The 25,657-nt window shown below is 33.7% G+C and overlaps 1 protein-coding gene across 1 annotated transcript in view; it reads left to right on the plus strand.

The window, feature by feature from the left end:
- LOC128987374 (folliculin-interacting protein 2) overlaps nt 1-12,269 on the plus strand; it is a 39,127-nt gene extending 26,858 nt beyond the window's left edge. The window contains exons 11-14 of the mRNA XM_054408191.1: nt 6,471-7,948; nt 8,906-9,121; nt 9,726-9,855; nt 11,225-12,269. Of these exons, the coding sequence (XP_054264166.1) occupies nt 6,471-7,948; nt 8,906-9,121; nt 9,726-9,855; nt 11,225-11,431 (2,031 nt within the window). The 3' untranslated portion in view covers nt 11,432-12,269. The remainder of the gene's footprint in view (nt 1-6,470; nt 7,949-8,905; nt 9,122-9,725; nt 9,856-11,224) is intronic.
- The last annotated feature ends 13,388 nt before the right edge of the window (nt 12,270-25,657 follow it).

Below are 25,657 nucleotides of genomic sequence, written 5' to 3' on the forward strand. Positions count from 1 at the left end.
GACCACTACAAAGATATAAGCATTTTAATAACATTAGAACACGACGCAAATATGCGCGGCAGTCTATTTTATTGTGACTAGCCGTCGCATATATGCAACGGCAGTCTATGGGTGGAAACCGGCCGTCGCATATGTGCGTCGCTGGTCCATGTGAATGGAAAATTTCCTACTATTGCAGTAGCGAACGTGTTAACTTCATCATGTTAACAATAGGCTATTATAAAAACAAAAACACTGCATTGGAGTTGCTTATTTGGATAAAGCCAAGCAAAAAATTGCCCACATTGACTCATGGCTTATTTTCTTACTCTGTCAACCATTAGTATAAGCCTAGGCCTAACTCGGTGTAGGTAATATTAGAATCAAGCTTATTATGTACTTATTGGTGATGATACTTAAGCTAATTCAAAACATAGAAGTATGCCTAGGAGAACAGTTCCGCAGAGAACCTGCAATATATTATCGATTTAAATATCAATTAATTTAGCCTATATCGATTTTGGTTCGGTTCGATAAAGCTATTGTTTCTACAATATATATTTTTGTTGTTTAAACGTGGAATTGAGTTATTAGGTATTGATTTTAAACTCAACCAAAATCAAAATTTATTTTATGAAAGTTAAAAACAAAATAAACAATAACTATTATAATCCAACTTAAACCTTATTAATATAGGCTAACTTAAGTCAATTACCGCATACAGTTAGAAAATTTTTAATTTCTTCTGTTTTTAGTCGCTCAAATTTAAAATAATACCTCCCCCGCAGCAAACCTGCAGACTAAGCGAATTTCCATTTGCCTGATTGTTTATTCTCCAAAAGAATAATATAGAAATTTTAAATTTACAATTTTTTGGAATTTTCTCCGTGCACGGTAACCATTAGGCGAATAATAACGCTTCATTAAGAAATTACCGTAGCCTATTTGTTTTTTTAAGCTCAACAAAATAGTTTTGGAAAGAAGTTTAAAAATTTTGTCTTTGTAAGGTTAAATAGGGGAAAAACTTATTTTTACCTTAAGTATAAAAACCCCATAGTTCCCATAATATGATCGTGCTGGTTTGCGAACCCATTAGAATAAATTTAGGTTGACACGTTTACACCAAATTTCATCAAAATTGGATCATTTTTTCTTGTTATTGTTATAGGTTAGACCTAAGTAGGCCTAAGTAAGTTTAAGCACAGAAAATATAGCCTACTACTATAACCCAGAATGCCAACCGCATGGTAAAAAGCGTCAAGTACAGTTGAGAGAGCTTTGCCTGTCAGTTCGTAGGCAGCGCCACCAGCGTTGCAATGCACTCAGCATAGCAACGCTGGTGGCGCTGCCTACGAACTGACAGGCAAAGCTCTCTCAAAGTACTTAACGCATTTTACCATGCGGTTGGCATTCTGGGTTATAGTAGTATATTTTCTGTGGTTTAAGTTAAGTTAAGTTATTAAAATTCATCGAACCGAACCATAATCGATATATTATTAATTTGATAAAATATTGCAGGTTTTACCGGCACTGCACCCATGCCTAGGCCTACTAAATGAGAAATTCTGAGGTTAGGGCCTAACTGACTTTTAGAACAATCTGTCACATGAATCAATTTATAGATTCTGATTGAGCTATGAATGCTTCAAGCCTAACTTAGGCTTTAGAACAGTAATTATGGAAACTTTACTACAAACTGATAAGCCGGAGTTTCCTAAGTTAGGCACAGAAACGGAGTGCAATACACAGACTCCTCTTCATGTTGTATGTTGTTTTCAGAATCACTGATGTTAAAATTTAGAAGGTTACATTACCTTGATCGCCAAGTGATCCATGTAAGTCCAAAGAATAGGATTACGCGCATTTCGACGTCAAAGTGTCATTGTCAAATCGTACAAAAACTTTCTAAACCATATGGTCACGTCACAGTCTTTCCGACACACACAAAAATCACATTACCGGTACAAAAATACATTTAAAAGTAGGCTTCTAACTAAGCTCGCATGCCGAGGCTCGACTGCCGAGCAACAAAAATACATTTAAAAGTAGGCCTAAGTTACTAATTTGTGGTAATACGACAGATCTGCTCGCAAGCTGAGGCTTCCACAGATCTGTCGCCTTACCACAAATTAGTTAAGTTAGTAGGCCTAAGTTACTTTTAAGTGTATTTTGGTAGGCCTACCGGTACCTAATGTGTTTTTAGTGTGTGTCGGAAAGACTGTGACCATATGGTTTAGAAAGTTTTTGTACGATTTTACAATGACGCTTGTCGTGTTGTGACGATGTCGAAACGTGAGTAATCCTGTTTTTAGACTTACGGTACATGGATCACTTGGCGATCAAGGTAAAGAAATGTAACCTTATATATAGACTCCTCTTGCCTTAGGTAGGCCTCTTACAGTCATTTAAGTTTAAGTTAATGTTAACTTAACTGTTTACCTAGAAGTGCATTGTTGTTAATTATTAAGCGTTGCTAATCGCTTTTCCACACTCCGCGCCTAGAAAAACCAGGCTTAAGGCCACAGATAGGCTTACTTCTCCAAGTTTAAGTTTATAAGAAATTTATCTATTAACTTAGGCCTAGGTCCTTTTAACTTAAATTAAATAAGACTGTAGAAAAGGCCAAGGTAGGCTATTACCTTTGATTGCAGGCTCTAACTTGATAGGGAACACTCTGTCAGTTACACTTGATAACTTTTAGGCCTAATTTGTTAGTGTATCTAAGTTTACTTAGCTTATAATTAGGCCTAGGCCCTGCCGGATAACGTTAAGTTATAGGCCTAGTTTCACAATAACACTTGAAAGATCATATCTCAACAATGACGATTGATATTTCAAACACATAGGCCTAACCAGACACAGTGATTAATTAAAGTTAGGTACTTCCTTGCTTAGTCTAACCAATCAATGGCCATGCCAGCCTAGATCTTTGCCATTGACATGGGCGAACAAAATCGCAAGAAGGTTTACTAATCGAATCGATAGGTAGTTTCAATAAATAATAGCGTAGCCCAGTTAAGAAACTGTACCCCAAAAATCTTCCACTATTTTATATGACATCACCCAACAACCAACAAAACAACACCTAGCCTCTAGCCAAGAACCAACAGAGAAAACACAACAAACAAAAGAAAACACAACCGAACCGACGACGACGACGTGACGACGATAAGAAAAAAGACACTATGTTATGGTTAGAAAAAATGTCTCTTTAAGAAAAATCTGATTGGCATAGGCATTTAATAGTATGCTATAACAATAATTAATAATATTGAAAATTAATAATATAAAAAGCTCAAGACAATGTTAACACCACTTATTTTTAGAAATCCGTCATGCCACCCAAGTGATGAAGTTCGGCCCAAGGACTAATGTCTTAATTTCAAGCCTACTAAACAAACAACATAAACACATGTAAAAAGTTAAAACATGTAAATACCTAAAATATTTTTATCGATTATAATACATTTGAGTGGATATTTTTAAATCCCATATTTATTTCCTCAGATGAATATTTGTTTAAATAATTATAATTTAAAGATTTATTATGCATATAAAACCATTGACTAATATAATATACCTACACTGTCTACTCCATGGATGAAAGAAATAATAGAATTCACTTCGGTCTCTTTGGTCTCTAGAATTCACAACAAAGTTGTTGGTCGTCAAATGTAAACAAAAAAAGAAGAAGAAGGTAGCTCCTAATGTTATTCTTATGGGGGAAAATTAAAATGGTTTTTTTAGGATTTTATAATTATTACTGAACAAATAATCTCCAATAACGAACTTAACCAAGATAATATGATAAAGAACCTTTGTGCAAAACATCAACTTCATATACGTAGTCATTCTCGAGTTTTTGGATTTACATGAGATGCATTTTACACCAGTATGAGAATTCACTTCGTTCATTCTATAAATCTTAAAGTTTTATCAAAATATATCCATAAACAAGGAAACTACAACTTTTTACCATATTCTCCATAAGAATAACATAATGATTTTAAATTTCCAATTTTTTGAATTTTCCCGTTACCAATAATCGTACAAAACCCCTTTGATATACTTAACTATTTGTTTTTTAAGCTCTTTAAAAAGGTCTAGAGAGAAATTGGGAAATTTTACGTTTTAAGGGTCAAAAATGAAAAAAAACAAATTTTAAAAGTATAAAATAACTTATAAATAAAAAACTTTTCAAATGCCACGTTTTTAAACGCACCTTTTTTCGCCCCTAGTGCATCACTCTTAACAGTATATTTTAAATTCAACCATTATATTATTTTCCAGCATTAAATGTTCTATAATTTGATACCAAACCAGATTTTTTAACATTAATTTAAAATTTTACACTTTTTTTAATGGCGACCAAAAAACCGTATTTTGCGTAACAGTACAAATGTATATTTTTAGTATGTTTTTTATAAGTGTATTACCTACCATTTCTAACTGGAATAATTTCTGTTGCAATTAGTTCCACCTCAAACCCTATTTCTACTGCACTATGTTGTCAAGGCTAAATTGAAGTGTTTGGATAAAATGGGAAGATTTCAGTATTAAATTTTATTTGTTTGTGTGTCTCAGCTTTACCGTTTCTTTTGAGGAATGTTGAAAATTCCTGTTTTGTTATCAAACATTGCCTTAGAAAGTATTATTATTGATAGTCAAATTAGAAAAGGCCCATAGATGATACTTTGGACCCAACTCGAAATTTTACGATTTTAAGGTGGCACTTTAATTACTGTGTTGCTTAATATTTTATTACATTTTAAAATAATCACTCGTTTAATTGCAGCAAGATAAAAATACCCCCGCCGCAACAAACCTGCAGACTAAGCGAATTTCCATTTGACTGATTGGATTTACACTGAAATGTCTACTTAAAAATATAACATTTATTCTTGATTTAAATAGAATTAGTTAACAAGTACTTAGGTTTGCTGCATCAGGGAGGGTAAAACTGTTTTTTTTTGTAAAATGTGAATAGTTAGTAAGAAATAAAAACATTTTCCAAATTTGATCAAAATATGTTCACAAACAAGCAAACTACAACAGTTTACTTATTCTCCATAAGAATAACATGGGAATTTTAAATTTACAATTTTTTGGAATTTTCTCCGTAACCATTAGGCGCATAATAGCGCTTCAATATACTAAATTATTTGTTTTTTTAAGCTCCACAAAATGGTTTGGAACGAAATTGCTAAATTTTATGTTTTTTGGGTCAAAAATGGGAAAAACCTATTTTTACCCCATAAAACCCCCCGTAAACCCCCGTTCCCAATGGTCCGATCATGCTGGATCGCGAACTCGTTCGAATAAACGTACGTTTACACGTTTGTACCAAATTTCATCAAAATCGGATCATTTTTGCTCGAGTTATCGTGCTGACGGACACACATATATAAATATACTAGCTGTACCCGCGGGCTTTGCCCCGTTCAACTGTAACTTCATAAGTATTCGCATGGCTCATTCACGTCCTGGTTGAAGTTCGTTCGCTACGCTCACTCACCTTTGGGTTGGAGCTCGTTCGCTGCGCTCACTTGCCTTCAGGTTAGCTCGTTCGCTACGCTAACTCGCCTCCAGGTTGAAGTTCGTTCGCTACGCTCACTCACCTTTTGGTTGGAAATTAGCTGTTGCCATAAATAAAAAAAAAATAATAATAGTGCTGCACTCTGTTGGTAATCTTTGTAACTTTTATGCTATTGAACATCATAGAACAGAACCAACTTGTTTAATTGAAACAGCTGTTAATATTCATTAATTCCTTTTAAATATGAAAAACCATAAGGTTAACATGGGGAACTACAGAGCCACTGGGGCGGAGCCCGAAAGGATTTTTGGGATAATAATATGCTTTAATGTTAATCGGGAATGTGAGCTATCATCATGCCAAATTTCAGCCCAATCCGTCCAGTAGTTTATGCGTGATTGAGCAACACACACACACACAAACATACACACAAACACACACACAAACTCACAAACTTTCAGATTTATAATATTAGTAAGATATATATATATATGTGAATTTGAACGGATGGTGTTTTTGGCCTCTAAGGAACTCAAAACGAAAAAAAAATCGGTCCCGCGTCCAGGTCTTACCATGAGTACTACGGTAATAGCTTATTCCCTATATGGGAAATTCGCTAAAAGACAACTTATTAGTTATTGCTTTACAGGGTTTGAAGTTTTGCATTTTATTTTTGTTTTGGATGTAACTTTTCTTTAGTAAAGTATTGTTAAACAATAAGGTACAAAATATGAGGAAGGAAAAATTTAGATAATAAACCTACTCATAAATCCTTGAAGCAAAACTAAAAAATAATAATTTTGTGCCTTAAAAACATAAAACACATCATCTTGCTCCTGTTTAGGCCTAAAAATAGATTTGGTAAAAAATGAAGAGTGAGTGAGTAGTAAGTAGAGGATTGAAGAGCATCAGGCTTTTTGGTGTTGCCCTAAGAAGTTGACGATGTTTGTTTCAGCTGACTGAGCTGTCTAAGAACCACCCCTACAATCAGCTGTGGGCTCAGTTGAGTGATCTGCAGGGTGCGTTGGGTTACCCTCCCAAGATAGCCAAGACTGTGGTTCTGGGCAAGTCAGAGGTGCTGATACAGCAGCTACTCTCGGTACTGAGCTACTTCATACGCTGCGGACACGTCAAGGCAATGGACCAGCAGCGAGAAGTACCTCCTGGGGAAGAAAACCACCTCGAGGATCTGCTAGAAAGTAGTCTTGAGAACTGTTCGTTCGACAAAGACGCGATTAGAGAGTTCAGTAAAGCCGGGTCACTAGACGATACAGAGTCATCGTCGTCAACATTGACAAAGTGTAAAACCATGTTGAGCATGAAGACGTTCTCTGTAGTCGACGCTGATGCAGACAACGCAAACAGCATTGAGAGTGGCTTTGAATCTTGCAACGAGTTTTCTGGCGAAAGCTACGAGGACGGAAATAAAATTATAAAGTCAATGAACTCTTTAGGGTCAAAGTTTGGCAAAACTAAAAGTACAGCTAATTTGATGGAGACGTCCTTTTCTCAAAATACAATAGCAGATGGAAAGAAGTTGCACAACGGGGTGAAAATGAGCTTGGATTCGACAGAGTCTTCTTTTATAAAATGTATTGAAACCAATCACAGTGTGTTTGTGAAAGTTGAATCGGAAAAACAATTTACATCACCTCTCGTGCTAGATGCTATGAATAAAACCAATTCCAAACTCTCGCTCAAACGAGATAATGAGAAAAGTAATTCTTTCATAAAAGAAAATTTGATTCAGGCTGATCTTAGAGAGTCTGAAGATAAAGCAAGCAAGGTCGTTTTCGTCTTGGGAGAGAACGAGGAACTGGTTAATATCAAAGGGCAGGATGAAGCTAACGTGCCAGAGTTCTTCACATCACCGTCAACAACATCCAACAGCCTACATCCGACTCCTCCGATTATATTGGTCAACGATGCTGATGCGGAAACTCTAAATATTGGAGAGAAAAATGAGTTTGTCAGTGGAGAAGTTAGCAGTAGAGTGGTGGTAAGTCACTCAACCTCTATACAGTTAGAAGATGTCTGTGAGTCAAAGACGTTAAGGCCGTTACAACGACCTCGCTGTCTAAGTGCTCCTGAGGAAGTTGCTATAGAAAAGAACTGGACAAAGAGAAGAAGAAGAAGTAAAGGGATGATTCAGATTATTAGGAAGTGGTTCAGTGACAGTGCTATTGAGAGGATGTCTAGTAAACCAATGTGTGCTTTAGTTCCTAGTGTAAATACTGATAGTAAATTAAAAGTAAATGTTTATTCAGACGCAGAAGTGTTTAGGACTAGTAACAGATCTTTGAAAGATTCTGTTGTAGACACAAAAGCGAGTGTTGAAAACTTGATTGATAGTAGTTATGAAATCCCCCAAGTGATTGTGGAGAGCTCCACAGTTTCTTCAGCTGAGGAGTATCTCGAACTACCATTTTCAAGGTAATTTATAATTTGTATCCATATTAATAATATTAATATAATTTATAAATATATAAAACTGTGAAGAAGTGAAAATGAAAAGAAATCCCAAATTTTTATGGGCACCATGCCCCATAGATTGCATAGATTGATAAGATTGCTTGGTTATCAAAACAACAGATTTGATCTTAAGCTTAAGTCCTTCCATCAATAAATTCAGAATATAAAGGTTAGATTTAATGTGTAGCAAAAAGGTTTTAAGATTTTGTATGAGGTTGAAATTGAAACCATTCCTATTACCATTTAATTTACAGTTACCGGTACCATGGTAGGCATATAGGCCTACTGTAAATTCCATGATAAAGTTTTTAACTCGCTTAAAAGTATTTAATTTAATTTAATACAGATTCACCATTTTTACATAAATCACAGATAAACTACAATACTTAGCCTATTGTTGAATTAACAAAGGAGAAAAAATAAGCACATGTACAAAACAACAAGAATATGAAATGATAATAAAACAAAAACACTTTAATCGGCAATCACAAGTACCTAAATGTACCCGTAGCGTGTAATGTAGAAAATCGTTTTATAATGAATAGCCTATCTAATATGATTTGCCTTATCAAAAGTTCTGACTTTCAAATTTATCGTAGACACACAATGTGGATTACAAAAATTTTAATTAATTTTACATTGGCCTCTATATTAGCCTAAATAATGATGGCGAAGTGCGATAACAATATAAAACAAAAATACAACAATAGCTTGGCTTAACTGAGAAGTAGGAAGGTAAAAAATCTCTTACCAAAGGCTTATGGTTTATCAACCAGAATTTGCATATCGAAGTCCTTTCACCCCTAAGTCCAAATCAGCTGTGAAAAGGATTTTAATGTTACAGCTCACATCTGTTCACACCTAAGTGTAATGTGAACCGAAAAAAAATTCAAAGGCTTAATAAACTACGACTTACAGCTCTGTGGTAGACGAGGGAAGGCTGGTGAGTGTAGCGAGCTCCATGTTTGGCAGCATCAGTGAGCAGTACAGCCCTGAGTTGGTGCTGCAGGGACTGCCAAGAGTGTCTCCTGGCTGGCTGACAGACCTCAGACATTCACTGGCTCTGGAGGCTCACAGCATGGAGGACGGGGACAGAGAAGAAGTCGTCTGTATCGTGGCCAATGTAGACACTTGGTAAGTGGACCTAGACTTCTGCAATAGAAATGGATGTAGACAAGAATAGGTTCGGTTTTCTTTTAGATATGAAGAGCGGGCTTATCTGCACAGTAGGGTCTTCTCAATAGGTAACACATTTGTGTGTGATTTTATTTAGCCTTATATTTATTTAGAAGACCCACTGTCCAGCTTTTTACTTCCTATCCAAACTATAGTAGGTGAGAGGCTCATTTTAACTAAATTATTTTTTATGAAAAAATTGCTACAGGTGGTCCATCCATATCTAGATGGGATGTCTACTTAAGAAAATGAATAGTACAAAGGTGAATAGTATCATGTAGTAACTCCAAAATACAATACAAGCAGCTTGTGTATTTTGTATGAAAGTTATGTTCATTATATTCCATTAAAAAAGTTAAGGTGGTTTTAGGGAAAGAAATGTATTCCTTCCAGATCCTACCTTTAAAACATAAGTTCAACAGCTGAGGTTCGCCAAAGCGTTGATAACCTGCAACCTAGGCTACAGCGAAAATAAGTGGTGGGGAACTTCTCCTCAAACCGCCTAAATTGTGTGAACAGAGTATAGTGCAAGTTGTGTGCTAATGTCTGTGTATGGTTGCAGTGAAGTGTTGCTGGTATCTAGTCATTCGGTGAGGTCAGAACCAGGTGTGAGGGTGGGGATGTCACAGTTAGTAGCCAACATGTTGGAGACTACACAGCATCTTTGTGCACTATCTATACCTGCGCCAGTGGTGAGTATTGGCTAACTTGAGGTGGAAAGTAAATTTAGACCTCAGCTTTTCTCAAAGTTAGTGCATTTAATTGAGCTACATATTTGCATTATGAAAAATATTATTTTACATGCCATTTGACTAATTTGTCGGCTCGATACCAATATTGATTTATTCTTGATACAGAAAGCTAAACTCAACCATGCCAACCTCAAGGTGATATCGTGATCATTTCCTGAGGTCATGTAGACTATGATCATCGTCTTCTGCAAAATCCTGGATATCTTTACCAGTCACCGAAACATCATTACTGTTTTCTGTGATTGCGACAAAATCCTGAATATCCCTCATTGGTAACGAAAAAATCATCATCGTCACTGTCAAATACTGAATATCCCATCCAGTTGTTTAGAAATCCTTATAGTCTTCTGCAACCGCAGAGTAATTCTCGTCCTCTCCCGCAGTCATGTGGTAATCATCATTGTCTGCCGCTACCGCAAAAAAAATCATAAAAGTCTACGGTCATGTGGACATTATCATCGTCTTCCATGATCATGACAAAATTCTGATGATCCCACGCAGCCGTGTGGGCATCATCGTCGTCTTCCGCTACCACGGCACAATTTTGATCATCTCCCCTGGCCTTGTGGACTGCATTGTTGTCTCCCACGGTTGTGACAAAATTCTGATAGTTTCCTGAGATCGTGTAGACGTCATCATCATCATTATCTCCTGCAATTGTGGCAAAATTCTGATAATTTCCCGCAGTCGTGTAGACTTTCTTATAGTCTCCCCCTTGGAGGCATGGCAGGGTAATAGGAACATCGTGATTGTCGTCTGTGATCAAGACGAATCCTCATTATTAACAACAGCCGTGTAGACATCATTATCATCTCCTGAGGTTGTATGGACATCATCATTACACACCGCAATCGAGGCGAAATTCTCATGATCTGCATCTCAGTAGACATCATCATCGTCTCCCGGGCCAAGCTAACATCTGCAACCGCGGCAAAATTCTGACCAGCTTCAAAAATGTTGATGTTTAATCATCATTGTACGCTTAATGGGTCACAGAGAAAATTAAAAATAATTGAACATATTTAATTACTATGCTCTTGTCAAAATGACATATTTTGGAAACTTCATACTCAGCCAATACATTTTACTAAAAAAAAAAAACACCTATCATATTCCCTATAGCAGCAAAGCCGAGTACTTGTTAAACTTATTGTTATCCAAACTGTTAAAACAACTGATATGTACCAGGAAATGTTTTAGTAAAAATCCAATCAGACAACTGGAAATTAGCTTTGTCTTTAGGTTTGCTGTGGCGGCAGTAATTTGATTTATTTCAATGTCTCATAAGTACAGGTGACTTGTGTTTCAGTGTCTATCTCACCTGGAGACCAAACTACAAGAGTTATGTGTTAGAAGTCAAGCGTTAGCTGAACTGCTGCTCTCTGCTGAGTTTCTAGACATGGCGTCTCTCACTGCCACACTCGACCTGGACGCCAACGATGTTCCTCTTCTGCTCTCCGTCGCGTCGGCTCACACGCCGAGTGTTACACAGAAATATGGTCTTTCCTACCAGTAATGTTAACTTAACCTTAACAGTAATTTGATCTGTTTTTCTTTTTTATTTCTAAATGAAAGTAACTTTTTTTAGTTACTTTTCTCAAATTTATTAACTTGTTTATGTTTATTAGTTGTTATGGGAACATAGAGTCAGCTTCATGACTTCAAAATAGTTGGACGTATTTCCTAACCTTGTGGTATTCAAGAGAGCTGGTTTAATTTATTTCTTGAAATATTGCAGTTTGACACTGTACAAAAAAATACTGGTGGATTTTGATAGCTGTTTTCCAGCCTTTGGTCTAGAGGTTTTAGGTAACGCAATTGAGTTCCAACTCATAGTAAAATAACTGGTTTTATGTTTACTTTGAAATGTTTATAATTTTCTTACAAATTTTCATAGGATAAGTAATGGAAAAAAAGATCACGAGGTGGCCGTCTGATGATACAGGTTTTATTTGTTGTTCTTAATTACTGGAGTGGCGTCATATGCAGAAGCTAATTTTATTTGTTGTTTAGTTAAACACATAATTATAGTACAAGGTGTTTAAAGTTTGAAAATGCTATTTAAAGTACTAAATTATGAGATTGCATGATGAGAAAATGCTATTCACATTTATTTATGTTAGTAAAGTCTGTCACACTATTCTCAAATTGATCATGTTAGTGAATGATAAAGTACAGAAATTATTTTGCTGTTAAATTTCTAAATGTTTAACAATTTTGCTGTGCAATCAGACAGTTGAATATTTGCTTTGTCTCTATAGAATGTTGATTTAAAACATTTAAAATATGAATTTCTTTCTCAGCATCATATTTTATCACTTTTCATTGGAAAGTAGACCTATTTATTATTTAATAAAAACAGGTTTATGGTTTGTTTAAGTAAACTAATAATTTTTTAATTTTTTTTTTTTTTTTTTTTGAGAAACTGATTGAAGTTGAATGAAATATACTTATTGTCATTTTATTTTTTACATATTTAATGAAATGCCAAATTTTATTAAATGAGACTGTACCAAGAAAATAATTACTTTAAATGGATCTTATTTATTCTAGTTTCTAGTTTTAGCAAGAAATTGCTTAGTTATATTAGTATTTATTTGACTTACAAATCTGTAAATAAACTACTGAATGTAGTATGTAGAAACTATTGTTGTTCTTTTGTTATTTAATTTTTACTAACTACATTATTTTGGGGGTTTCTAACAGTTTGGTTGAAACTTTTATTTTCTATATCAGTTAAAAAGGATTAAAATTTTATTTTGAAAAGTTTGTGGTTTTACATTTGGGAACACTTTATTATGAAGTGTGATGCCAGTCTATGTTTATAAACACCAATGCAGTTACATGACAATCATCACATTTTGTGTACATGGTAGTAAAAGAAATAAATACATTTTCTATCTTTGAATGTGCGTTTTACTTTATTTAGTAGGATCTGTTTCATTAACACATTCGCTGCGGGCTACTATAACTGTAGTACCTGAAAACTATCACTGCACATGGCCTATTATAAATGTAGCACTGTACTCCATACACTCATTGCCTCGGTGTGAGCCAAGCATTCAGCAGGGAACATTATTATTGCCGCGTGTCATGCCGGTTTTGTACGTAATTTTGGTGAAATGCAATTTGTTTTTGTATCTCATTCATCATTTATTATTGGTCATTTATGTATCTTACTGTGTCAGTGCTTTTTGAAGAGGGTAGTGTGAGATTTTGGCTTAGATTTTGTGACATGGAATATGATAATGACTGTAGTGTAAGATTGTGGAAGAACCTAACCAAAAAATTGTGCTTTGCACCTTTTTTGCAGTTTTTTGATGGTGTAACTGGGTACTTCGCCCTGCTTTTTCTCTCTATTTGGCAATTCTGAGGGCCTGTTAGCACTATTTTAGTGCTGATATCCTGTTGGGTTCTTGTATAATTTTTCCACAACTACTGGAGCGCAATACATGCTATAATATGCCTCTCTTATTGAATGAAAATCAAATCAAATCAAATCAAATAATCAAATCAAATAGTTTATTTGCACATTAGATTTGTATACAATAACATGTAACAAATATCATGCAACGTCAATATTTACAAACTAAAACTAAAACATACAACATGAGAATCTACATATTTACACATTATAGGCTTAGAAATTCTGAGACGGAATAAACAGCATTTGAGCCTAGAAAATATTTTAAGTGTCTCTTAAATAGGGACAAAGAGTCTTGGGATTTTATTGCCTGAGGCAATTTGTTAAAAAATTCGATTCCCCTGTAAAACGGACTCCTCTCAAAGGCCGCAGTTCTGTGCCTCGGATAACAGAGGATGCCTCCATTTCTCGTCCGGTGGTCATGGAAATGCCCTAGATGTTGAAATTGACCCCTGTTGACATAGGTCAAAATGAGGACCTGCTGAATGTACAACGAATGTACTGTAAGGATGCCAGAATCTTTGAACACTTCCTTGCAAGGATGGCGATGGGAGAGACCGAAAATGCGCCTCAGAATCTTTTTTTGGAGCTTAAGTATTCTTTCCAAATCAGAAGAGCTTCCCCAAACAGCAATGCCATAACGTAAAATGCTTTGGCAATATCCACGATAGACGTCCACTAGAACTTCCCTGCTACAAGTTGAACTGAGAATTCGAATGGCAAACAGAGCAGAACTGGTGCGGTTAACAACACTTTGCACGTGACTATACCATTTGATGGAGGAATCAAAAATGACACCTAGGAATTTTGTGGTCAATGAGGGATTAGTGAGCTGCATTGCAGGACTACTTTGACTATTCTGAGACGAACCAATCAGACCAAAATTGAGACATTGTGTTTTGTCTTTGTTAAGGAGAAGACCATTGTACTCAAACCAACTATTTAAGCTCTTGATGACCGAAGTGAAGCTGTTCTCTAAGCTGGTTGCATTTGGGGCCTTGGTTAGAAGTGCTACATCGTCAGCGAATAAATTCATGTGACAGTCATTTCCTTCATAATGGAGATCATTGATATACAATAGGAATAAAATAGGAGAGAGAATGCATCCTTGGGGAACCCCTCGCTGAGAAAGCATGTAGGACGATGAGATCGGACCTGAGGAACTATTTATGGAAACCTTTTGATAACGGCCAGACAAGAAAGAGCGGAACCACTGCAGAGCAATGAAAGTAATTAAATTAAATTTAAATGGCCAACTCAGTGATCGTACACTCAGCACATTAGCTGTTCCCCCAACCGGCCATCACACAACCGCAGCGAACGAGTTAAGTCTAAATTCTCATTAGGTGAAATAATAAATATTTGTATCATTAGGTCATAAATATTATTTTCACAAAATATATTAAATCAAAAGTCTTTTCCAGCTTAAAGTAATTCTTAGCTTCAGTCAAAGCTCTTAAAATTTCACTCATTTATTGGAATATGGTCAAACTAGAGCTAACATCTGAACTTGTTTAAAAATTATAAAATATGAGGAATAATATTTCAACTAACGAAAACAATTGGTAAAATACTTTACTCTGCTGAGAGTTAATTAATCAATTATTATACTTAAAAGCATCAATATCTTATAGTACGCGTTGCTTAGCTTTTTTTAATTTTAATCCGATTTATTTTTAAACCTCAAAAGTTTGATTAAAAAAGATATGAAAAAAATCAACTTATTTACCCAGTCAAAAAAATAACTTAAAATATTGAATATTTTGAACGTGTATATTTAGTACGAAAGACCTGCATGATTATATTATGTAAACTAGTTTTATTCCATGTACAATTTGAAAGACTTAAAACTTGATTACGGTGTTATGTGAAAAAGTTAACACAAGAGATAAAATGCTATTTAACATTCATATTTTGCTTTTGTATAGTAAATGCTGACTAAAACTAAATGTAATATTAAGCCAAAATTGGTTTTTACATTTACAGTATTTTACATCCAAACAGTAAGTGGTAAAAAAACTTAAATTCAAAAAGATCAAAACTAACAAGATGAAATACTAAAAAAATCCAATTCTAGATGCCTAATGCACCAACAGTAAAAAAATGTTAAATGTTTGTCATTTTTGTCACAAATGAATTAATGTCCACTGTCGATGCTGATAAAAGTAAAAGTTGTCATTCATCTCATTGGAATGATTGACTCTTAATACATATGTGATGAGCTCTCATATGATTGACATCGACATGTGACATTTTATATGATTATGTTATATTGCCTCTTGTCAATTAATTATTAAATTATTACTTAATATTATTATTAATTGGAGAGATCCAAACAATTAGTGATTTAAATCCTAGTTTATCTTGACAAACTCTTTCCAATAAAAATTAATTTTTTTTTCAGAGCTAAATTTATAATAAAACTAGCAGTTACCCGGGGCGCGTTGCTCGTTGCTGCGCTAATAAAATACATCTGTCCGTGTGAAAAACATGTTTTTTCTACATTTAAACCGACGATAGTCAGGGATTGCCCTAGTGCCTTATAATGGTGATTGCGAAAGCAAGACACTAAGGAAATTGTAGTTGCTTAAATTCAGAGGGTAATTCGAATGAAATCATCAGTATTCTTATGATTAAGACTATTTCTCCCTTTACCTACCACTGATAATTTTTGCTTTAATCAATTTTGACGTCATTTTTTTAATCGTTAGTCTGGTAACGTTGTACAGCTTAAGTGGATTTAAGTTTCGCATTAGTATTATTGGAGTTCCTTCTTTTAATTACAATAATGTGGTGGGTTGATGACAATGAATACCCGAGATAGTACGCACGATTATTATTATCTTAATAATTTATGTTAGATTGTGTGGGTATAGAACGAAAGATAAAGATAATATGAAGGCATTGTCATCACTTTTATTGTTTATAATACTTTGATAAAGGTTTTTATGTTTTTAATATTTAACATTGGAGAATTTAAACGTTGTTGAGTGCACAGGTGTGCTGCGCTTGGGGTTTAGTACATTTGGACTTATTCAAAAGTAAAATAGTTTTCTGTGTTGCACTCTGTAGAAACACTGTGGCACTATTTCAAATCATGACTAATGCTAATACAGAATGTTGTGATTATTCAAACCTACAAAACAGTTGGTGAAAGTAAACATCTGCTTTTAAATTTATTTACTAGAGGTCGTCCAGTGGTCGAAACTCGACAACAAATATTTAATGTTCAGACTTCTTAATTTCATCCAACACTGTGAATAAAACATGTGATTGGAGTTTCTTCCATTTGTTTAGATTTTCTGTTAATATTTCGTTGTTATTTCGTCACCAGCATGGAAACCCATAAGATCCATCTTAATTTTTTCAAAATTTTAAATGAATTTTTTGTGCTTAATTTTGAGCCTATTTTAATATTGATAAAGGGATTCTGCACATCTACAGGTAAATATCTTTCCAACAGTATGCGTAGATTTACCCTGCGATGCACACAAGCTGAGAAAAAAAGGTTTTAAAGAAACATGCTTGTAAACACTGTAGATCAAAAAGTCTGATATTGGCCCACTTAAAACCCTCTAGGGCAGAGCCCTTTTGACGGATCTGCACCAAACTTCACTCGAACCATCCTTGAAAGATGCTTAATAATGCCTGAAAGTTTCATTACAATCTGTCGAGTGGTTTCGGAGTCCATAACGTATATAGATATATACACACATACATTCATACATAGTTCCTCTTTTATAGATATAGATATTACTTTTGATTAGTTATAGATAGATCTCCGTAATTACAAGTAGAATCATGTATTCTTACTTCTGTAATTTTAAAACATTAGTAATCTTATATTTCATTAGCTTATTTTATTTGTTTGATAAATTTCAATGATACTTCTTACAATCCACTTAATGTTATTTTTTACATCGTAACATGTTTTGGACATCTGGAAAATAATACGGTATTGTCTTCACATACATTTTTTCGCCACCACTGTTAAACTTAAGTTTAACGCTTATTGTTTCTACAAATCAAATTCCATTATTGTCGCAGTGGGGAACCAACATGACATGACAACATTAGTGTGTACGTCATGTACGTAGTCTCTACGGAGTTAGTACCATAATCAGTATTCCAGTACCGTGCACTTGCATGTGTTTAGTTGCTGGTACACCCGTGATCCACTGCCAATACCAATAGTTTAGTTAATTACCAAAGATAAGTCCGTTTGTGTGAAATACTTGACTGGTAACAAGGGAAGTTCAATATTGCAATACCTATTCTTTTTCTCATTCTTGTATAGCATGTGATAAGTGTATAGGAAAAATTTACTTTGAAAAGTACCAACCGGTTGTATAGAAAGGTTTTTGTTTAAAAATCGTGGAATTGACTTTATGACTTTTATTTTTTTATTTTTTTTAGATTGTAATATTGAATTCAATTATGTGTAGAGACTGAAACAATAACAACTGTGTACCAATGTGGATTAAGTTTCATTTGGATAAAAATCTCACAATTAAGAATATGTTAAAGATTCACCAATAGTTTTTATTATTTAAAACTAGCAGAGTACCCGTTCTTCGTACAGGGTTGGCATATAAGTATGAAATGCTTATTGTAGTACCGGGAGAGAACACGGTTTGATAAAATTAGTTTCTTTTAATTCATACGGTATGCTATAGTATAGCACATGATATACCATAGCCATAATGTTCTACTACTGCAACTAAACCGTAAAAAAGTTCTCATTGTGTACCACAGCAACTTTTGTCATAAATAAAAAAATATAATAGTGCTGCACCCTGTTGGTAAACCTTATGCATTGTTAATGCAAATTTAGATCATAAAACCAGTTGAAACAGCAGACAAAATTCTTTAATTCCTGTTAAATATTAATACTCATAAGATTAACATGGGAAACTCCAGAGCCACTGGGACGGAGCACGAAAGTATTTTTGAGATAAGAATATTGTCTGTATGTTAATCGGAAATGTGAGCTATCACCATACCAAATTTCAGCCCAGTCCAATCAGTATTTAACGCGTGATTGAACTTCAAACAAATAAACAAACACACAAACTTTCACATTTAGTGAGGTAGCATAGCGAACGAGCTAACCTGAAGGTAAGTGAGCGTAGCGAACGAACTTCAATCAGGACGTGATTGAGCCATGCGAACGAGCTCATCTTGAAAATGAACGAGCATTTGACATAAACCCACATTAGGACAGGACGACGTCTGTCGGGCCAGCTAGTATTAAATATAAGAAGGTTGAGAAATATTTCAGATTAAACGATCAAGGGATTTAAACTCACCAATAAAGCATCAAATAAGTTTTAAAAATACTCAAATACCTAATGTATCCCATTTTAGATACACAAAAACATGTAATTGAATACACTATCTCTTTCTTACTAAGCTGATATAGTACTGTATTAACAATATTTAATACAAATAAGATTTAAATTTACGTTGATATCGTCAACTGATTACTGATACCCCTCTCAGAGTGGATTATGCCCTACTTTGGTTCCTTGTCAAAAATATAAACCTACACTCATATTGTGGTCGTAAAAACATTAAACACGCAAAAACCAGCATTTTATACATTCTGTGTTTCTCTAGCCTGTGATAGCACTTACATCGTCGTTCGCAACAGTTCTTCTAGTTACCGCTAGATAGCAATTGCATCGTCGCTCGCAACAGTTCGTCTATTCACCGCTATGTTTCGCTAAATGTGAATTCCTAATCCACCGCAGTTTAGTGAGTATTATCAATAATTAAAATTGTATTAGGTGCAATAAACCAACTTGACCTCGTCCATACTAATGAAAAAGTAATTTATTTTAAACCAATTCACAATATTCTGGTATCGAACTTTTGTAGTACTATAAATGAGCCATTTTACTGTTTGGTACTCGCAGTGATTTTTGAGTAGCTCGTACATATAAGGTCCGATGAAAACGAATGATTTCATCGAATGTTGCGAAAATGTTTTTATAGATTCTTTGAAAAGCCGAAAGTCGCACTTCTTCTGGAGGTCGACAATTGGCTTATAAACTTTACTGAACTTTGAACACCTATCTTTGCTGCTACTGCTACTACATCGTCGTAGTAGTAGTACAAGTGCGACTATAGTTCGGCCGCTTAGAAAACGACCTGCGCGCCAATGCTAAACCAATGCTGGAGGAGGTCGCTTTCTAAGCGGCCGAACTTTAGTAAAGTGTGTTGTTTTGGTAAACAATTAATAGCATAGGATTAAATCAAATAAAATTCCCAAGTTTGGCTTAGAATGGGCATTTTTAGTTTATTTTTTCCGTAACCTATAACCATAACTGTACAAAAACACTTTGATATTATAAAGTATTTGTTTATAAGCTCTTTCAGATGGTTTAGAGAAAAATAGGAAAATTTCGTGTTTTAATGGTTAAAATGAGAAAATTAAATTTAAATTTTAACAGAATAAGGCCACCCCTAAAAACATCGTTCTCATGGTCAGATAATAGGGGTTCGCGAAGCAAACTTGATCAAGTTTATCTAGCCTTACACCAAACCAAATTGAAGCAAAACCTGACAGATATTAATTAAGGTATCGTGTTTACGGTCACACACATATATAACACATATAATATTTATATTATACATACATAACTTTTTTCAATAGATGGTGTTTTTTGCCTCTGATGACAACAAAATGAGAAGTAAATTGGTCCGGGGCCTAGTTCTTGCCGTGCAACATCTCGTAATAACTACTGCCCTATAGGCAAAACTCGCTAAAAATCGTATGGATTAGAGTTTAAATGGGTCCGCCAAGTCAGAAGTTGGTCATAGTCAATTTGAAGTTTATCATAGTTAACTGAGTGGTCGTCTCGTTTCGTTACCAACTATCATTTTTTATTTTGAGATTCTACAGTCGCTTTAGTTATATATACGATATACGGTTCGGATTTCACTATAAACTGTAGGTCCCTTAGTTGCCATTAGCTGTATGGGCTATTAATTAACAGCTGTGTCTTAGGAGTATGTCGGCCTCAGTCACTAAAAGACTACAAGAACGCGCCACTCATCGAGGAAAATCAAAGTTAAATCCCCATGTTATTCTTATAGAGGGGAGGTAGCCTGTTGTAGTTTGCTTATACAGGAAACATAAGGATACATGTAAGGATACATTTTGATAATATTTTGAAAAACTATTTATTTAACACTAAGCTACTAAAATTTCACTGAAAACACGTTTCACTACCTTTCCAGTATTGGAAAACCTAATTATTCTTTAAACATAGTGTAATTTTAATAAGCAATAAATATGGCATTTTTAGTACAAACTAGCTGTTGTACCCGTGCTTTGCAAACGGGAAGAGGACACAAAATAGAAACATTTTAATCTTTACATCTGTTGCGTATAATAATTACACATCCACCAAAGCTTTTAGAAAAAAAAATTAAACTTTTATGGCCTTAATAGAAAGGTTTAAGTTATGATTTTTAAATCTCGTAAGTAGTGGATACCACCATTTTGGTTTTGATTAATTTTAAATCTTGTGTAGGCTGATATGAGAAAAACTGACCAAATTTTCGAATTTAACTTTCACATACGATTTACCTTCATCTCCCTTAATTACATATCTTTTTATTTATAATTGGCATTATAAATTTCAATTTTGAAGCTGCATAAATACTTATTATTAAATTTAAATGGGTATTTTTTTCAAATTTCACTCTTCATATTAAATAACAAATCCTTCAATCTTCAGTTTCTTCACTCACAATAAATCATCAGCCAAACTAAGTCAGCTGTTATAAACTTTAGAAATATTCTTGTGCCTTATCAATACAGTCTTTTGACATATTAAAGAAACTATATCTATACTATAAAAAATGTTAAACAAATAATTTAGCACTAAAGACAGCAGACAAAACTAATATGATTATCAAAGCGTCGAGGAATAAAAATGTAATAGCAAATACAGTATATGTTTCATTGCATTTCTGATTCTACTCTACAAAAATATCAACAAACAACTTACAAACCAGTTAATCAGTTCCATCATCCATTGCTTTTAATTTTCACACTTACCATTAAGTAAACGTAGTAACAGATATTTTATTGATTTTATAAACAAAAGAACACTGTGTACTGCTTAGTTTTATGATATTTTCCTTGGTTTAATTTAATCAGTGGTGTGGCAAAACACAAATAATAAATTTATCAAATAAAGTAAATGTAAACTGAAAGCTATGTTAAGATAAATAAGAGTATTTTGTATTACCATTTGATAATTTAATATAGTTACACATATACAACAGATTTTAGAACACAAAATCAATGACGTACAATTTTGTTATTGATGATATTATTTAGTTTAGAATTTTTGTCTATAATCATTGACAGTTTTAGAATAAATAATCTATGATAAAAGGTTAGATTAAAATAAACCTACCTCATAGTTATGGAAAATATTATATTTAACTTCTTTGTATCAGCTGTCTGAAATTGTGAAATATGCAATTTAGCAGTTCTTCTTGTATACATTGAATTGAAGCAAATGTAAACAAACATTGTTAGTGTTCTGATCACAGTCATGGAGACCAATCAATATTTAGGCCTACTTTTAAAATCCTCACCTCAGAACTGTAAAAGCCAAAGGGGCAAAGCCTACAGTCAGTATCGAAATGTGAATAGTCCTATAATGGTCCTTGGTATGTTAGCTATATTTTTGTAAAATTTAAGCTTAGTTGGTTCAGTAGTTTTTGCACCTATTAGTAATACACATACAGACAGACACCATTAGATTTTTATATAATAGTATAGATATAGATGTTTAATTGTTTTGTAAAATGTATTGGTAATACCGCTAAAACCCTTGAATGTAAATCAAAGTCTGAATTCAAGAAAGGGATTTAATTGCAGTTTAGATTTTATTCAGTTTTTTTATGCTGCCACATCAACTTTATATACTGTATAGAAAAGTCCAAATTAGTTAAAGGAATGAATGAAATTATTTAATTTAATAAATCCAAATTAATTTAATTATAGACTATTAATTTTAATTGTGGAGGGGCTCAAAACTTGTTACTCATTAAATTACAGATCTACTAAAAATTACGCTATTACACAAAAATGTCCTCCTAGTTTGGTTTTTAATGCATACTAGTTATAGAATAAAATCAGAAATACTTATTGACATGAGAGTTTAGTTTAAGAATGTTTAGTTTGTTGTGGTACCTGACATCCTGGTGGGTTTAAGGAATTTTAAAAGTAACAAATCAAAAACTTATTCCATAAAATAACAATCATTGATTCCAAAATAGTATTTTAAATCTTGAGTTTCAAATTAAATTGATCAACATCTGCAAAATGCCAATTATAAATAAATGGTACCAAACAATCTGACACATACTTTCTCCCATAAGCTAGTTAGCTACCTTTTATAGCTGAAAGCGGTGGAAGTAAATATGATATTTTAGAGGAAAAATCACAAAAGTTGCAATAACTTCTGAACCGCAATTGTTACAGCAATGGGGGGTTGCAGTATTTTTTTAGAGTTATAAGGACCAAAACATATTAATTTGAACCAAAATCGGATTTTTTTCCTAAAATCCGTTTTTTTATTTTATTTTATGGGGTTTTATGGGAAAATAACAACAAAATCACATTTTTCAATCTGTTTGTTAAGATATACTCGGTAACAACATTCAAGATATTCAATTATAAATAATGGAACAAAACATGATAAGAATATTAGTGATCATTATTCATCTAGGAATATACAGTATAATTGCGTAGATATTCACTCTGATGCTAAACTGTTAACAGACAACATTCATACACATAGATTTATGGGTGTCGAGAGAGTTGAACGTGTCTTGTTTCAATACACACCTGAGTTATGAGGCAGCTTGATCAATAGAAGCTGCTGAGGTATATTTTATCAATTTAAATTAATAATGGTTGGTAATAAATTATTAAATTTATAATGTGTGGAGCTATTGAAGGAAAAATACTACGGTATGTTTTTAGCCACAGTTATTCTTTTAGTGAGTTTTGTAATATAGGTGTAAATAAATTAAAAGCAAAATTCTATTTGGAAATCCGTTAATCTAGTTTTAATCAAGTCTGACTGGCCATATACTTACATATTTGTTATTTAAGTATCGTGAATTGCAAAATATGAAAAACAAGATGTTTTGCTATAAATAATTAAAACTTCAATATTAGTTCTAAACTATCTAAAAATTTTGGCCTTACAACTGGTGCATTGACGAAAATGGTATGGTACAAGATCTTTTAAAATTGTATAATAATTATTAACTTCAGTTCTGACCTCTTCTCTGGCCCTCATTTTAACACATGGTATTAGAATGTGATTTTTCATTTTATCCTGTGAACTTAAAAGCGTTAGAAAACCATAAAATAAAAGTATTTGATCTAATGTCTTTCACGATTACTATTCTATTGGAATATTTAAGTGGAAAAGAAGGTTATTTGGGAAATTTAACAGTACTATCCTCCTTCCAACGCCAACAGGACAATTCATAGTACAAGACAATTTATTTATATTTCTTATGCAAGCCTTAGATAAGTTTTCTTTCAGCAATGCCATCGTATTCATGGCTAGGCCCGGAAAAGCTGTAGAAAGCCCTACTTAGGACAAAAACACAATTTATACATTCGTGAGAGACAACAGTATGGAACCTGACTAGTTTGAAATTTAAAAAATAACCTAAAAGAGGCTTTTACATCCTAAAACATGGATTGATATTCTCGTTTGAATCTAGATGTTTACACAAACATTTCAATCTGTATGGTGTTCTTTATATACCCACTGCATTTCTCTACCGTAGAGCAAATAGAACAGAACTAGAACTGTTTGTAGGAAAACATTAGTAACCGATTGCCCAATAAATGGTAAACAAGTGAAGTAAGTACTCAAACCCTGCGGGAAATCACAGCGAGATTCAACTACTGAGAATCGTAGTAAACTGTAGAGGAACAAGTTTGTAGTGGTCTTGTAAACCATTGCAATGAAATGCATCATTAAGTTTAAGTTGGTATAAACAAACTATAGAATATGAATGAAAACAATGAGGAATGTGTTTTTTATATTTTTTAATCTATTACTTATTTAATATGCAAGCAGGTTTTTTGTGACAATTACTCCTCCGAAACAACTAAACCGATTGACATGTTTTTGGTGTCATTGGAAAGAGCGTAACTTGAAGTTGTGCAGGAAACCTTCTTTTTAAGGAAATAATTAGAGAGTGAGGCCCTTTAAAGTTTTGTATTTCTCCATAAGATTAACATGGGAAACAAAAACTGTTATGAAACTGCAGCTGTTGAAAGAAATTAAAAGTGAGAAGAAGAACATATGTTAACTAGGTGAAACCCGTCGAAATCGACGGTTACTTTCAAGGCGTACGCTAATTCATCTGCTGCAATAAATTGAGTGAAATTATACATATTTTGAGCATTTAGCATTGTTTAAAGATTAATAAGTGTAAAAACAATAATGATATTAATTGCGTTAGTTACCAAAATATGGTTTATCATTCAATGAATAAAATATTTCCCATACTATTAGTCTTATGTGGTATCTCTTCCTTTGGAAGAACCTTTATAGGGACCAGGATTAAAATCGTATTGGTGGATCTTTTGTAGTTAAACACTTCCGTGATTCCATCAGTGTAATGCAGATTAATCTAGGATTTTATTTGAAAAAAATATCTGTTTGTTGGGAAGACACGTTCTAACTTCAAACAGAGGTACTGTATATCCGTTACAGTGTAAGTTTGAGTTTTCCTTCGTCACGTCGTGTCAGTTCATATCGTACTTCTGTGCCTATGAATCACACACCAAATTTGCCTATGCACATTTCTCTAGCAATGTTTTGAGAAATTGGTTGTGGGGTTACTGTTAAAGCTGGAATTCCTTGACATGGGAGATGTCAGTTAGTTGTCTCAGCCTTATCAATTACATAAAGTTGTCAATATAATCTCTCTACAGAATGTTAGGTGTAGTGGAATATACTTGAAGTAAAGTTGGATTTTATTCTTGAACTGTTAGAGGCCTCCTCAATTATATGGTCGTGCGGCTTCATTGGCAACAAATAATGCAAATGATATGATACAGAAGAAAATCAATTTTAAAATCAGAAAATAACATTGAAAATACTTCTTTTGGACAATTCTAACTCCCAATAAATGTGTGTTGTTTAAAATACAATATTAAAATTAACAGCTGTTTCATTAAAAATTATCCACATGGCCAAAATGCAAACAAATCTGTGGATGGGTCTTTAAAGGCTTCTGGGACAGAGCCCTAAG

Source organism: Macrosteles quadrilineatus, unplaced genomic scaffold, assembly GCF_028750875.1.
Source record: "Macrosteles quadrilineatus isolate MER2022 unplaced genomic scaffold, UCM_ALF_1.0 Scaffold_2__2_contigs__length_208266976, whole genome shotgun sequence".
NCBI classification, from domain to species: domain Eukaryota; kingdom Metazoa; phylum Arthropoda; class Insecta; order Hemiptera; family Cicadellidae; genus Macrosteles; species Macrosteles quadrilineatus.